Source organism: Cydia strobilella, chromosome 21 (genome assembly GCF_947568885.1).
Source record: "Cydia strobilella chromosome 21, ilCydStro3.1, whole genome shotgun sequence".
NCBI lineage: Eukaryota > Metazoa > Arthropoda > Insecta > Lepidoptera > Tortricidae > Cydia > Cydia strobilella.
In genome coordinates, this window is record NC_086061.1 from 11,045,029 (window position 1) to 11,061,145 (window position 16,117).

General features: G+C 40.2%; 1 protein-coding gene across 1 annotated transcript; it reads left to right on the forward strand.

The window, feature by feature from the left end:
* The first annotated feature begins 9,117 nt into the window (after nucleotides 1-9,117).
* Nucleotides 9,118-15,514, forward strand: LOC134751290 (uncharacterized). The gene is made up of 7 exons (XM_063686674.1): nucleotides 9,118-9,337; nucleotides 9,626-9,764; nucleotides 9,978-10,043; nucleotides 10,130-10,192; nucleotides 10,944-11,009; nucleotides 11,130-11,192; nucleotides 15,414-15,514. The coding sequence occupies exons 1-7, from the start codon at nucleotides 9,209-9,211 to the stop codon at nucleotides 15,512-15,514; spliced, it is 627 nt and encodes a 208-aa protein (XP_063542744.1). The 5' UTR covers nucleotides 9,118-9,208.
* The last annotated feature ends 603 nt before the right edge of the window (nucleotides 15,515-16,117 follow it).

Sequence of the window (16,117 nt, forward strand, 5' to 3'; positions counted from 1 at the left end):
ATGCGAAAGAGGTATGTCAGGATCGTAGTAAGTGGAAATTCGTGGTCTCTGCCTACCACTCCGGGAAATAGGCGTGATTATGTACGAGTATGTATGTATGTATGTATTTTATTTAATAAAAAAACATTGTTACGTAACGCCTTATTCCAATCCCCCCTCCCACCCTTGTTACGCGTCGTAACGTTTTACAAGACCCCCCCTTCCCCCCCCAAATTGCGATACGTAATATTTGAACGCCCCCTTACCTACATTACACAAATCTGTGAAATTTTCAACTGTTTAGCTATCACGGTTCATGAGATACAGCCGGAGAGACAGCGGAGTCTTAGTATTAGGGTCCCGTTTCTACCCTTTGGGTACGGAACTCTAAAAAAACTCGTTACTAGGAACGTTCGAGATATATTACGTTCGTTTAAAAGTGTAAATTTCATTCGATAGCGTGACGTGACGTACTCGTTTGCGTTAAGTCTCATTTTGTATGGAATTTTGAACAGCGCGCCAAGCGGGACGTTTTGTAAACTCAAAATCCCATACAAAATAACACTTAACGCAAACGCGTAGGTCACGTTATCGAATGAAATATACACTAGGGTTACTGTAGTATAGTTGCAGTACTCACCCGACACGCAGTCCTCGTCCGACAGCTCCGGCTTGACTGCCCGCTCCTCCACTGCAACAACAACTCTACTTCATGCTGTGTCTTACATTACAGTACAGACACAGGGCGGACACGTTATACATCAAAAATCACTTGCGTTTCTATGTGTGAACGGCACGTCTGTACACGCGTCACGCGTCATTGTGTAAGTTGCTTAAAAACAGTAATGAGCGGCCGGCAAACGGCCGTCAATCTGCTGTCGCGGGGCGAGGTAATTCGAGTCGGGGCGGGGCGGTGCGTGACCGTTCTGTATGATAATACTATTACTTATTCTGTGGTACAGATATATTTATAAAATTAAATATACTATTAAAGACTCGCATTTGAGAGAGTGGATTAACGCTATGGGGTTTAGTACACCCCAGGCCAAAAATATGGAAACAACGTTGTTTTCTTTAATAGCTCATGTTTCTATCTTTGTTGTATATATTTGTAAACTAAGACTTACATTAGGCAAAACCAAAAGATTAAAAATACACGCTTAATATCAGAAAAACCTTAAAATGGGGCATTTTCTATGAAAAGGGACCTTATTGCCGATGGCGCTTACGCCGCACAGCGTCGCGCGGCATTATATTTATATCGGAGCATCGTTTATAATTACGTAAGCGCTATCGACAATAAGGTCCCTTTTTATAGAAAATACCACAAATGTTGTCAAAACGCTAAAAAAATAAAGTAGGAAAAAGTTACATAATTATACCTACCCTTTAATTACATGACAAAATGTTGCATTGGCAACTATCACAGCCAGAGTAGTTTACTTTTAAAATGTTCTATCATTATTTTTACCAAATTGTCAATGAGTTACTTATAAAATCCATCGCTCAAAAGATCACACTTTTCTATTGAAATACAAGCTTGTTTCCATACTTTTGGCCTGGGGTGTATATTTGGACAAAAATAATGCATGAATCAATGAATTTTTTTGCAACACATAGTGACGGAAACATCGTGGGGAAACCGGAATAATCCCAATAAGGCCTAGTTAGGGGTTGGAAGATCAGATGGCAGTCAATTTTGTAAAAGCAAGTGCTTACGCCAATTCTTGGGATTAGTTGCCAATCGGACCCCAGGCTGAGTATCCACTTTACTATACAGCTATTATGGCGACGTGCGTACTAAAGTTGGGGCACTTAATGGATCTTAAGTTAAACAATGTCTTATCACGGAATTTAAACTGTCCTGATACATCTTATCTTATAGTTTCGGGGGCCCTTCTTCTTCTTCTTCTTTTGTGCAGTTACCCCCTAGATCCGTCCGCTACTCAAGAGCTTTCCCCACCATCTCCATATGCCGGATGATAGACCTTATGGGTAGCGTTTTGAATTCCTTTGGTTCCAGATAGCCTGTTCCAAAGTCCTTCATTCTCTGTCTGGCGAGGGCGTGAAAGTCACACATAAGGTGTTCTACTGTCTCTTCCTCTTCGCCACACATACGACAATCGGTGTTGTCAGCGTGTCCCATCTTGGCCAGGATTTCCTTGACGCCATAATGGCCAGTAATTTGGAGTTGTCGTTTGCTAAGTTTCCAAAGCTTTTTGCTCCAGCGGGAGTCTACCCCTCCTGATACATACTAACATTAAGCTAATTTCAGGTGAGTTAACGTCTTATCGGCAACGGCGGGGCAACGTATAGTTACAATATAAAAAGGGCTTTCATAATTCAAAAGCGGGCAATAAGAATAATGATGCGTATACCTCAGTGGGTTTCATGTAAAGACTTCTTCGCCAAATTAGAAATTCTAACTGTACCATGCCTTTATATTATGATACTCTGTACGGACTTAGTAAAATCTCTGGCAAGTAGTGAAACTGTAGAGGCTCGAGCGATAAGACTGGCAACAAGGACAAAAAATCTGAACCGCCCCTTTACACCAAGGCTAAAAGTCACTGAGTACTGTGCTCGGTACCAGGCTATCAAAGTTTTTAATAGGCTACCCACAGAACTCAAAGCTATGTCTAACCCGTTCATATTTAAAAATAAATTGAGGTCGTTTTTGCTGGGAAAATGTTTTTATTCAGTTGAAGAGTTTTTCCAGTACAATAATGAATCTATTTAATTTTGACATGTGCATCGTAAATGAATCGTTGTATATTTTTTTTTTTTTTAGTTAAGTATTTGTTTTTTTGTATGGATTGACATGTTATCAAATAATTAATTAAATTGTATGTAGTTATTACAAATTATGAATTTTATTTTATTTGTTTTTCACTTGTCTTCACTTGTTATTTAATTTATTTAATTTTATTATTAAAAATATATTTATTTGCTGACATGTCCCATAATTACTCAGTTTAATTTAATTAAGTTATAAGCATGTATGTAATTAGTTTGTAAGATTTCTAACACAATGCATTATTGTTAAAGAAATAAATAAATGAAATGAAATATCACAATCTACCGATAGCCGGGAGTACAATACCTACTGGTACTTACATAACATCTCATCTTCGTACACCGTTTCTGGCTTGATTATGAGCTCTTCATCTGAAACAAATATTCTTTACAATACTATATAATATAATATTCTATATATCGATTGTCCCTAAAATCAACGCTTAGACTTTAAAGGGCTTATAGAACACCTGATGGGCTACAAGATTAAGTAATTTTACCCTTAATGAAAATTTCATAGTTTTTGAGACAACACTTTTATAATTCTTATAAAAGTGCCGATATCTCAAAAAAAAGAGCGCCATCGACAATAAGGTCCCTTTTCATAGAAAATGTCCCAAATTTGCTTAATCTTGTAGCCCATCGGCTGTTCTAAAAGCTGTTTAAGTCTTGGTGTTGATTTTAGGGACACCCTGTATAATATGTCAAAGGATTTGTATAGTACAAGTATAGTTTGTCAAAGGACTGACTCATTTCAAACATATACAGAGAATCATACTATCTTTGTCTTACACTAGTACTAGCACCCAAAAGAAAAGGATGAGTATAGTTTTTTTTTTGTTCTTATTTACTGACAAGTTGGTTTGACCAACTATATATTCATATTTCTGTGAGTACAAGTGTTATCGTGATGTAATTAATTTTACTTACACATTATTTACTGTTCCTACACAAATGATAATATTAAATATTTTACAATAAGTCCAACATGATTTATGCAGATTTTTTTAATGTCATCTTAGCCAGCTGGTGTCCAGTCACACCTTCTAAACCTGTCGTTAATACTGAGTACTCACGCAACATATCAGGGGCTCCATCTACATCCAGCATCACCGGCTTGGCCGGGGGCTCTTCACCTGAAGCAAACATACTAGTTTATAAGCAGCCTAATTAGCGTCCGCATGACAACTAATCCCAAGAATTGGCATAGGCACTAGTTTTTACGAAAGTGTCTGCCATCTGACCTTCCAACCCAGAGGGAGGAAAGGAGGGGATGGAAGGGTCTCACCACTGCCTATCAGCATATTAAATTCTGTTACGTAACGATTATTATTATGATTGCATTTATTGCAGAGTAGACTTACCCAATACAGGATCACTAGTCCCGTCTTCATCCTGCATTTCTGGATATTCTGACTCGGCTGCAGATTCTTCCTCTTTATTATTATTATTATTATAGCCTCTTTGTTTCCATACTCTTTTCCATTATTTAGTTTTTTTTTATTTTATTTAAATTTGGTTAAAATATGTTTTTATGCTGTTGTTGTTTCTGTTATTTTTTCTTCTTTCTTGGGGTATGGATCCCGTTTGGGTAAAGGCCTCCTCCCATTTCTTCCATAAATATCTATGTTTGGCATTGTACATCCAGTCTTTCCCGGCAACCTCTACTATGTCATCGGTCCACCGTTTGACAGGTCTTCCAGTTTTCCTCTTCGCTGGTAATGGTCCTTTCCATTTTGTTGTTAATGTTGTCCATCTGTTATCTGTACACCTTGAGATGTGTCCTGCCCATTGCCACTTGAGCTTTAGAGCTTGTGTGAGCGCATCCTTTACGTTTGTTTTGCTTCTTATAGTTTCGTTTCTAATTTTATGCATTTTGTTAATTCTCAGTATGCTTCTTTCCATAGCTCGTTGTGTAGTATTTATTTTTTGTTTGATTTTGTTAGTATAAGTCCACGTTTGGCATCCATATAGTAAACTGGGCAAAAGGCATGTGTCCATTACTATCCTTTTTATCTTCATACTATATTTTCCTTTCAGAATTTCTTTGAATGACCAGAACTTTCGCCATGTAATATTCTTCCTTCTATCTACCTCTTCCTCGTTATTAGTCCGTGAAAAGGAAATTTGCTTGCCCAGGTATATGTATTTCTTTACATACTCAATAGTGTTTCCATTGACATTGATGGGAATGTTTGGGCTGTTAGTCATTACCTTCGTTTTGCTTCTGTTCATTTGTAGGCCTACTTTATTGCTTTCTTTTTCTAGTGTGCATAGCATATTCTCTAGTTGTTTGGCATTTTCCGCAAATATGATTATGTCGTCTGCAAACCGCAGATGCGTTAGGTGACATCCTTCAATGTTGATACCATATCCAGTCCAGTTTAAGTTTTTAAAAATATTTTCTAGTACGGCAATAAAAAGCTTAGGCGACAGAGGGTCGCCTTGCCTCACTCCTCTTTCAATTTTAATATGATCTCCTCTTGTTTCAAGTTTAACTCTGCTTGTGCTATGTGAGTATATGTGTTTGATGATATTTATGTATTTCTCTTCTACTCCTGACATTTTCAGTGCATTCCAGATTGAGTTATGGCTGATGCTGTCGAAGGCTTTGCTGTAGTCAACAAAAGCAACATATAATGGTTTCCTGAATTCATTAAATTTTTCGATTAGTTGTTCCACTACATGTATATGATCGGTGGTGCTAAAGCCTGAGCGGAAGCCTGCCTGTTCTCTTGGTTGTATGGTGTCGATTTTTATAGCAATTCTTTTCAGTATAATCGATGTGAAGAGCTTGTATACACTTGTCAGTAGGCTAATGGGTCTGTAATTTCCAATGTCTAGTGGGTCTCCTTTTTTGTATATTAGTACTATATCAGAAGAGCACCATTGTGTTGGAACTATTTCAAATTCTAGTATCATATTAAATAATCTCGCTAGGTGCTTAAGTAATATTGGAGCTCCTAGTTTAAGGCAGTCATTTGCTAGTCCATCTGGGCCAGGGCTCTTTTCATTTTTCAATTTCTTTATGTGAGAGTTTACTTCGTCTTCGTCAATTGATTTAACTGAGTTGCACTCATTGTTGTTGATATGTTCTTGCTGTAATGGAGTATTTTCTTTCTTGCTGTAGAGTTCTCTATAAAACTTAGTTGCATGCTCTAATATCTCCTTTCTTGATTTGGTTTCGCCTGAGCCATTCTCTAACTTTTGTATCCAATTCTTGTGTAGAGCCATTTCCTTGTAAGCTCTTTTGGTACTTCTGTGAGTTTGTAGATTTCTTGTTATTATCTCTTCCCTGTAATTATTGTAGTCTTCTTTGATTGCTTTGTTAATATTTTTAAACATTTTTGTGAGTTCCTTTTTTTGTTCTTTAGTTTTGTTTTTAGTTTGTATTAATTCTGCACGTTTCTTGATTAGTTCTTTTGTATGGTTGCTAAGTATTGTATGTTGTTTCCTTCTAGTTTCTTCCCTACTTTGTAAACTGCGCAATATATTCTCTTCCAAGTAGTTGTAATATGTTTGTACACTTTCAGGCATATTGGTCAGTTCTCCATTAAGATTTGTTTTTAGGTTGTCTATGTAATTTTTAATTTCATCAACAGTTTTAGGGCTTCTTATCTTGTTTTTATAATTTTTTCTGTTTTTACTTTTGTGGCATAGATTGAATGTTGCTCGAAGTAGTCTGTGGTCCGAAGAGAAGTTGATTTTGTTTAAAACTTCCATGTTTTGGACCATATGCGGTTTATTTGTCATAATAAAATCTATCTCATTTTGGATTTTATGATTGGGAGATGTCCATGTCCATCGCTTTCCCTTTTTTTTCTTGAAAAGTGTATTGATAATTAGTAGGTTGTGTTCGAGAGCATAGTCTACTAATAGTTGACCCCTCGTGTTGCGTTCTCCATATCCATAATTTCCAAAGCACAGGCCTTCTTCTTTCTCAGGCTGTCCAATTTTTGCGTTGAAGTCACCCATTACTATGAGGTTCTCGTCCGCTAGATCGTGTGCTTTCTCCAAGTCGTTATAGAATGCTTGAACAACTTCCTCTTGTGCTGTGTCTGTTGGGGCGTATGTCTGGATAATTGAGATGTCACAATCTTCTATTTTTAGTTGTAGCAAGGCAACCCTTTCGGAGATACCTGTAAAATTATGTATTTTGTTTTTATGTTCCTTCTTAATCAGAAATCCCACGCCATGTAAACCTTTTGTTTCTTCAATGTAGCACAGAATGTTGTCCTGATATTCTTCGATTTGGCAGCCAATTCTCTTAACTTCAGATAGTCCTAGCACATCAATATTGATGTTGTCTAGTGCATGTATGAGTTGCAGGTATCTCTCATTTGATGAGAGGGATCTGACGTTATATGTTCCGATATTTATGGTAGTATTCAAATTTAAACACTTTTTGGGCTCCGTGTGTGTTTTATTTGTGGGAGGGTTTTGGTCGCAATCCCCACGATGACCAATCGGCTTGGGGAGTTTGTTCTTATTTACATTTGTTGTTTGGTTTCCATTTTGTTGATTTTGTTGTGTATTATTAGCTGTTGTTTCTATGCTGTTGTTTTGCTTCCGGGGTCTGTTGTGCGGTAATTGCTATTGGTTGCTTGAGGATGATAAGGAGTTTGATCTTGAACGGTTCATAATGTCGAAAGCATTTGTTTTATAAATTTTTGCGGGGGCTAACTGCGTTGTCTCTTCCGAGGGCTTGTTAGTATTATCAGATGGTGGTATTCTGTTACGTAACGATTATTATTATGATTGCATTTATTGCAGAGTAGACTTACCCAATACAGGATCACTAGTCCCGTCTTCATCCTGCATTTCTGGATATTCTGACTCGGCTGCAGATTCTTCCTCTAGAGCAAACAAACACGACATTGATTACATAATCATTCTGTAAAAGTTATGCTCAAACAGTCATTTTGGCAGGATATTGGACAGTCAACCTTTAGCAGAAGTGTGTATGGTGCTGCCATCTAACATTGCAGATGAAAATGTGTGATTTTAACAGTTATAGTTTTCTGCATAGAACTCAAACAACTGAAATTCACTACTTGTTAAATGGGCGGTGTTTGAATACCTTTGACGTGGCTCACTCCCTGCGTTCGCGCCTGCAGCTCCGCCTGGCTGCGCTGCACTTGCAGCTTGAAGTCGCTCGCGTCTCGCAGGCGGCCCACGCACGCCGAGCAGATGCCGCACGAGCCCGAGCCACCCACTACCAGCTACATGTTAAATAGTCAAACAGATATATTAGTATAAAATTAGACCAACTCTGTTTCTAACACACTAACAAGAATGTCGTACTTACATGTATATCAAAGCACTCTTTAATCATGTCGGCATAAATCTCTGTTCTGCCGAGATGTGTGTACGGCGTCATCAGGTCCTTGTCCGGGGGATACAGCAGACAACAGCGACACGCGTGCATCACGTCCATCACGGCAACCGCTACGTTTTACGTATGTGAGTACAGTGGCGACTGTGGCGAGTGCCAATCCACACAAGTAGCCCTCCGTCTCACAAATTCACAGAGCGGGAATGTTTATATGAAACAAAAATTTAACGAACAGAAAGTTAAAATTATAATCATTCTAGTGATGTAGCCACGAACGAGTACTTAAAGCAAAATGAATCGTGCTTTGTTTTCGTTTCGTGGTTGTTTTGGTTTTGATTAACAAAATAACAAAGTAAAACTTAACCTCAAATCTTAAAAAATAGACACATTTGGCAGATGCCACAGACTCAAGCAAGACTTAAGGGCTTATTAAGAGTCATCCAGACGCGATGATCAAATCGACCAATTTGATCAGAAATAAATGAGTGGCATCTCACTCATCTCCAATTTTACATTTATGGCGATATTAGAGCCCTCTAAATTCTTTTATTAATTGCTCCCAAACGCAAATACTAGCGACACAAATTGGTATTTAATCGGTAATATCGGTCAGTAGACTCTATTACAAACGTCCGCACCGGACCGCGAATTTGGTAACGTTAAAAATATTTCTTTCTCGCTTACATCTGCGTCCTTACTTTACACGTACAGCGACCCACCTGACGAACGAACGTGCGCCAGACGGACCAAGGTTGCAGCCGTCTGTACCTTTCACACAATCAAATAAGCCTCGGACCGAACCAAGGTCGCGGTACGGTATGCCCTTCTGTTATAGTTTTTCCTTATAGACACTACTTCTGATTCTGAACGTACCCCTAGCCTAGCCTCCGCTTTCGCTCTCTGTCAATCAAATGTCAGTGTCATAGTGTCGTGTCTCTTGGGAGGTAGTTTATTTTCTATTTATTTGTAACTGAGTCTAGCAAAGGCCCGAGGGGCTGCCTCTGCCTATTCTCTAATAATATTAATAGTGAAGTTCGTCTTGTTGTGGTATTAATTTGAGTCCGTTGGAGTATTCTTGCGCACCGCTCGGTAGCCGTGATGGACGTGACGCACGCGTGTCGCTGCTGCCTGCGGCGTGCTCCGGACAAGGACCTGACGACGCCGTACACACATCTCGGCAAAACGGAGATATATGCCGACATGCTCAAAGAGAGCATCGATATACATGTGAGTACGACAATCTGGTTATTTTAGTCAAATTTTCCGTGACAACAGCTAGTGCAACGTAGTTGAAACGTCGGAAAAAAGGTGAAATAATGAAATTTAATCGCGTTAGAGCCGGTAATGACATAGTTTTATGGTACAAACAGTGTTAGGACCGCATGTTCTTAGTTTATTTAGTACTAGCGAAGATGACTCTTTAACTATTTAACATGCACATACTAAAACATTTATACCTGGGTCTAATCATGTGTTCAAAACGGGAAATTTTAAAGTGTTATATTTAACATGCAGCTGGTGGTGGGCGGCGCGGGCTCGTGCGGCATCTGCTCGGCGTGCGTGGGCCGCCTACGAGACGCGAGCGACTTCAAGCTGCAAGTGCAGCGCAGCCAGGCGGAGCTGCAGGCATGGCTGCAAGGAACGAGCATTAAAGGTAGGAAAGGACAACCCATTAAACCAGTTCAAATATTAGTCATTATGTTTAAGTACTATCACACTTTAATTGAAATACTATGCACACACTTCTGCTAGGGGTTGACTACCCAATAGTTTGCTAGATCGAGCTATAATTTGCTTAATTAAAATCACTGTTTGTACATAACAAACAAGAAGATGATGTGATTTGTGTTGTGTTTGTTTGCTCTAGATGAAGAACCCACAGTCGAGCCAGAAATGCAGGATGGAGACGGGACCAGTGTAGAGCCTGTGTCGCGTGAGTACCTACTCCTCTACACTTGATAATGCAACAAGCTTTAATTGGACTTTGGTTCACAGTTATTAGAAATATGTTTGCTTCAGATGAAGAGCCCCTGGTCAAACCAGAGACACTGGATGAAGATGGGGCTCCAGATGAGATGTTACGTGAGTACCTAGTTTTAATGACAGACTTAGGTGTGACTCGACAGCAGCTAGCCAAACTCGTTTAAAATTTCTCTTCTGTATAAATAATATGTATATTTGGATAGAATTGAACTGATCATGATTACCATGTGAAGTTCTTGTGATTTTTTGGGGTTCCGTATCCAAAGGGTAATAACGGGACCCTATTACTAAGACTCCTCTGTCCGTCTGTCTGTCATCAGCCTGTATCTCATGATCCGTGACAGATAGACAGTTGAAATTTTCGCAGATGATGTATTTCTGTTGTCGCTATAACAACAAATATTAAAAAGTAAGGAACACTCGGTGGGGGAGTCAGACTCGCATTTGTCCGGTTTTATTTCCTATAAGATAAATAAGAAGTGATGGGATTACTTTTAATTCTACCAAATCTAATAAACTGATAATTTAAAACATTTCAAGTTCCAATAAGGTTTGCCTTTCAAAAAGATGTTTCTGAAAAATCAAAAATCAAAAGGTCATACAAACAAAGAAAGTTGTGTAAAATATTATATTATCATTTGTATAAGGACACTAAGGGCAGCAATATTCTGAAAGAAAAATAATTTACTTTGGGAAAACCAGTTTACTCTGTTTTTTCTTCATATGTACCTAACTATGTCTTCAAAAATCCATTGTTATTGTAAAGAAAATGTTTCTCACAGAATATTTCTTTTACCCGATTCCAGTAACTTGACGAACATCGGGTTTAATATAATGTTGGTTGCTCTAGGTGACATGCTCCGGCTAAACATGGCGGCCGGAGACGGGGCGAGCGACGAGGGGGACCCGCTGTTGGGTGAGTACCTGCTTCATGTACAGTCAAGGGCATAAATATATATTTTACGAAAACGACTGCCATCTGACCTTCTAACCCATAGGAACTATGCCTTTTATTTATGTAGAGTTGTTGTTGTAGTGGAGGAGCGAGCAGTCAAGTCGGAGCTGTCGGACGAGGCGAGTGACGAGGACTGCGTGTCTGGTGAGTACTGCAACACTACGACACATGTACGACCCATATTAATTATGGTCATGTAAGCACCCATATACACGGTGTTATTTGAGCCACTGAAAACCTTTTTTTTTTCTCGCAGGGGTAAATACATTTACGTATCTCACCCCCGAGCTGTGAAGGCCCGTTGGGGATGGGGTGGTATGTGGGACTCGCTCCTCCGGTACTCCCTCTGTTACTCAGAGGGAGGGGAGGAGAATACCCACTAACTTCCCCTGCGGCGTTACCCTCTCTGCCGTTATTGGGGAGCATTGTGAGGTCACGAGTATTCTATCACGATGCTCCCCCGGTTGCCCCAGCTAATTCACCTGGGGCACCCTCGCGCCGAAGGAGGAGGGATTGCGTAACGCTACAACCCCTCCCCAGACGTGTAGAGTCTCATCTGCGGGTCCCCAATCCGTGGCTTTACTGGGGAAGAAGGCGGTTAATGTATTGTACCCGCCTTCTTCCCCTTCGCCTGCGCCGTAGCGGGTGTGCGTTAATGTCGTCTTCACGCACTCGCTCCGCTTCCTCCTTTTGCTTCATTACTGTTTCGCAAAAGGAGGCAACCGCATCCCATTGTCTCTCGCTGCTCAACATAGCGGATACCACGTTGTGCAGCGACAGATCTCCTATTTCAGCATTGTTGATGAGCTGAAGTCTCTCCGTGTCCCATCTTCGACATACCTCGAGGGTGTGTAGGGCCGTATCTTCTGGGTCACCGCACTCATGACACACCGACGTGGGTTCCCTCTCGATTCTATGCAGGTAATGACCGAAACAGCCATGCCCGGTCTTTACCTGCGTCAATCTAAATGTGAGGACGCCAAACTTTCTTCCAACCCACTGATCTAGGGGTGGGAGGATTGCCCCTATTGTGCGTGTTCCATAGGGGGAATCCTCGAGTAGGTCCTTCCACCTCTCTTTAAGGCGGTCCAGCGCACGCCTTTCCGCTCTCTCCCCATCTTCAGGATCTAGATGCTCTCCGCGCGCCCTGGCGTCAGCTCACATCCTGTATCTTTCCGAAAGGACTACCGCTTCAAGCTCCCACGGGGAGGGGGTGCCCGCCAGCACACACGCCGCCGCGTGTGACACATTGTGGTATGCCCTTATTACCCGCAGGGCAGAGCCACTGAAAACCTGAGACACCCCAACAGATTTTTTTTTTATTTTGAACTCATCTTGAGTATTTATTCTTAAATCCGATAAATATTTAAAACAATATTTTTTGTTTAGTTTTCTTAACAATTCTATTCGACTGGTAATTCTGCACAAGATGGTTCGTCGTTTTAGTGACGTCAAACAATTGCTAGTTACCATCGTAAACACTGTTAACTGACCATTTGCATACCTTACTGCGTAATAACGTGTCAAATGCTAGTTATTGATATTGTTGCATTACAAACTTGTAGAATGTAGACTGGGCAATTGGGAATGTAAAAAAAAAAAATTACCCCCATTAAAATATAGCGCAATCGATTATCCTATCGGGATCGGGTGCTCGAGCGCCTCCGCGACGACGCGACTGTTCACAGTGGAGACAAACCATACTACTGCGAGCACTGTGGCAAGCGTTTCAGAAACAAGACTATTTTAAGAAAACACATTCAACACACGCATTCATTGATCGGACAAAAACCATTTGCTTGCGATTTTTGTAGTTCTACGTTTCAAACCGAATTGCTTATGATAGAACACGAGAAAAGCGAACATGGTGTTTCAAATCTCATGTGTGCTGAATGTGAGTATACAACAAGTTCCAAGAAGAGTTTGGAGACTCATTTAAAGAGTCACTCTTTGGAGAATAATTTCAATTGTGATTTACACGAACACCAAACAATACAAGTTGCTAGAAAGACTTCTAAGTGTAGCGATATCAAATGCAGTTTTGAATCAAACCTGCGACGTCACCAGAAGACGCACAACCGGAGGCACCAGAGAATACTTACTGGAAAACAGCCTTACAAATGTAGTCATTGCGACTACAAGTGCAGTACTAGTTATATGTTACGAAGACACGAAAGGACACATACTGGCGAGAAGCCTTTTACGTGCAGCTACTGTGATTACAAATGCAGTCGGAAGTCAAACTTACAACGACACCTGATGATACATACTGGGGCGAAGCCATTTCAGTGTAGCCACTGTGATTACAAATGTAATTGGAAATCACACTTCGATCAACACCTGATGATACATACTGGGGTGAAGCCATTTCAGTGTAGCCACTGTGATAACAAATTTAGTCGGAAGTTAGACTTACAACGACACGTGATGATACATACTGGGGCGAAGCCATTTCAGTGTAGCCACTGTGATTATAAATGCAGTCGGAAGTCACTATTACAACAACACATGATGATACATACTGGGGCGAAGCCATTTCAGTGTAGCCACTGTGATTTTAAATGCAGGAAAAAATCAAACTTACAAGATCACCTGATGATACATACTGGGACGAAGCCATTTAAATGTAGCATCTGCGACTACAAATGCAGATCGAAATCATATTTAAAAAGACACCAGACGACGCACAACCGGAGGTACCAGAGAATACTTACTGGAAAACAGCCTTACAAATGTAGTCATTGCGACTACAAGTGCAGTACTAGTTATATATTACAAAGACACGAAAGGACACATACTGGCGAGAAGCCTTTTACGTGTAGCTACTGTGATTACAAATGCAGTCTGAAGTCAAACTTACAACGACACCTGATGATACATACTGCGGCGAATCCATTTCAGTGTAGCCACTGTGATTATAAATGTAATTGGAAATCACACTTCGATCAACACCTGATGATACATACTGGGGTGAAGCCATTTCAGTGTAGCCACTGTGATTACAAATGTAGTCGGAAGTTAGACTTACAACGACACGTGATGATACATACTGGGGCGAAGCCATTTCAGTGTAGCCACTGTGATTATAAATGCAGTCGGAAGTCACTATTACAACAACACCTGATGATACATACTGGGGCGAAGCCATTTCAGTGTAGCCACTGTGATTTTAAATGCAGGAAAAGATCAAACTTACAAGATCACCTGATGATACATACTGGGGCGAAGCCATTTAAATGTAGCATCTGCGACTACAAATGCAGATCGAAATCATATTTAAAAAGACACCAGACGACGCACAACCGGAGGTACCAGAGAATACTTACTGGAAAACAGCCTTACAAATGTAGTCATTGCGACTACAAGTGCAGTACTAGTTATATATTACAAAGACACGAAAGGACACATACTGGCGAGAAGCCTTTTACGTGCAGCTACTGTGATTACAAATGCAGTCTGAAGTCAAACTTACAACGACACCTGATGATACATACTGCGGCGAATCCATTTCAGTGTAGCCACTGTGATTATATATGTAATTGGAAATCACACTTCGATCAACACCTGATGATACATACTGGGGTGAAGCCATTTCAGTGTAGCCACTGTGATTACAAATGTAGTCGGAAGTCACTATTACAACAACACCTGATGATACATACTGGGGCGAAGCCATTTCAGTGTAGCCACTGTGATTATAAATTCAGTCGGAAGTCACTATTACAACGACACCTGAGGATACATACTGGGTTGAAGCCATTTCAGTGTAGCCACTGTGATAACAAATTTTTTCGGAAGTTAGACTTACAACGACACCTGATGATACATACTGGGGCGAAACCATTTAAATGTAGCATCTGCGACTACAAATGCAGAACGAAATCATGTTTAAAAATACACCAGACGAAGCATATTATGGCGAAACCATAATAATGTGGCATTTGCGATTACAAGTATTGTCAGACTGTAGCAGCGGACTGGCATAGGGTATTTGTATTCCAAAAGCGAGCTGTTCGAGCAATAACAGGTGTCCCTGACGATGTCTCTGCTCGCGAGGACTTTCGACAGTTTAGCATACTAACAATTCCATCTTTATTAATCCAACAAGTGGCAATATTTACACACAATAATAGCAAAGAGTTCGCATCAGCATCAGCTAACGCAATATATAGTCGCGCAATATATAATTTGCACGCCAAATTTGCTTAAGTTTTTTTCCAACTATCTCAAAGATCGGAGGCAATATGTCCAGCAAGGAGGTTTTAGATCAAAAGACTACTTAACTCGCTCGGGTGTGAGTCAAGGTAGTAATCTAGGACCTACTATGTTTTTGACTATGATTAACGATCTTCCTTCTGTTATTAGCAATTCTAGATGCCTGGTATTTGCTGACGACCTTAAACTCCTGCAGCCAGTGGCTGATGTTCGAGACTGCAGACTACTTCAGGAATCTATTAACAAAGTAGCCGAATGGAGTGTGACAATCGGTTGCAGTTAAACGTGTCTAAGTGCAAAGCCATTTCCTTTTCCCGTTCCAAAACGCCTGAGAATTTCCCATATTGTTTAAAAGGCGTTTCCCTTGAGCGTGTTAATAGTATACGGGATTTAGGGGTCACTATTGACAAAGGTCTGACTTTCCATGATCACATTGTTGACATGTGTATAAAGGCTAATTATAACCTAGGTTTTATCATGCGGACTGCTTCCCAGTTCCAAAACGCCAGGATTGCTTTAGTCTTGTACAATGCTTTTCTCCTTAGCCGGCTGGAATTTAACTGCATCGTATGGGATCCAAACGTCCAAAAGTACAGGGATATGATTGAGAGAGTCCAAAAAAAATTCGCTCGGTACCTCTACAAGAGGCTATATGGCCGCTATCCTTTTCTCTATCCCTCGTTGTTCGTAGTAGCATAGAGTAACTTATACTAGAGCGGTACTGTCATAGTAAATTTTGTAACCCCAGTAAATTCACTGCCATCTGTCGACACACTTTAAAACTAAAAATGAAGATTTATAAAAATACGATAGAATGTATTTAAATATAGATAAATGATTTTTTTTATTTGCAT

Coding starts and splice junctions, on each gene's coding strand:
- LOC134751290 (XM_063686674.1), top strand. CDS start 9,209: ATGGACGTGACGCACGCGTGTCGCTGCTGCCTGCGGCGTGCTCCGGAC. Junction 9,765..9,977: donor GCAAGGAACGAGCATTAAAG/GTAGGAAAGGAC, acceptor TGTTTGCTCTAG/ATGAAGAACCCACAGTCGAG. Junction 11,193..15,413: donor TGACGAGGACTGCGTGTCTG/GTGAGTACTGCA, acceptor TTCTGTTATTAG/CAATTCTAGATGCCTGGTAT.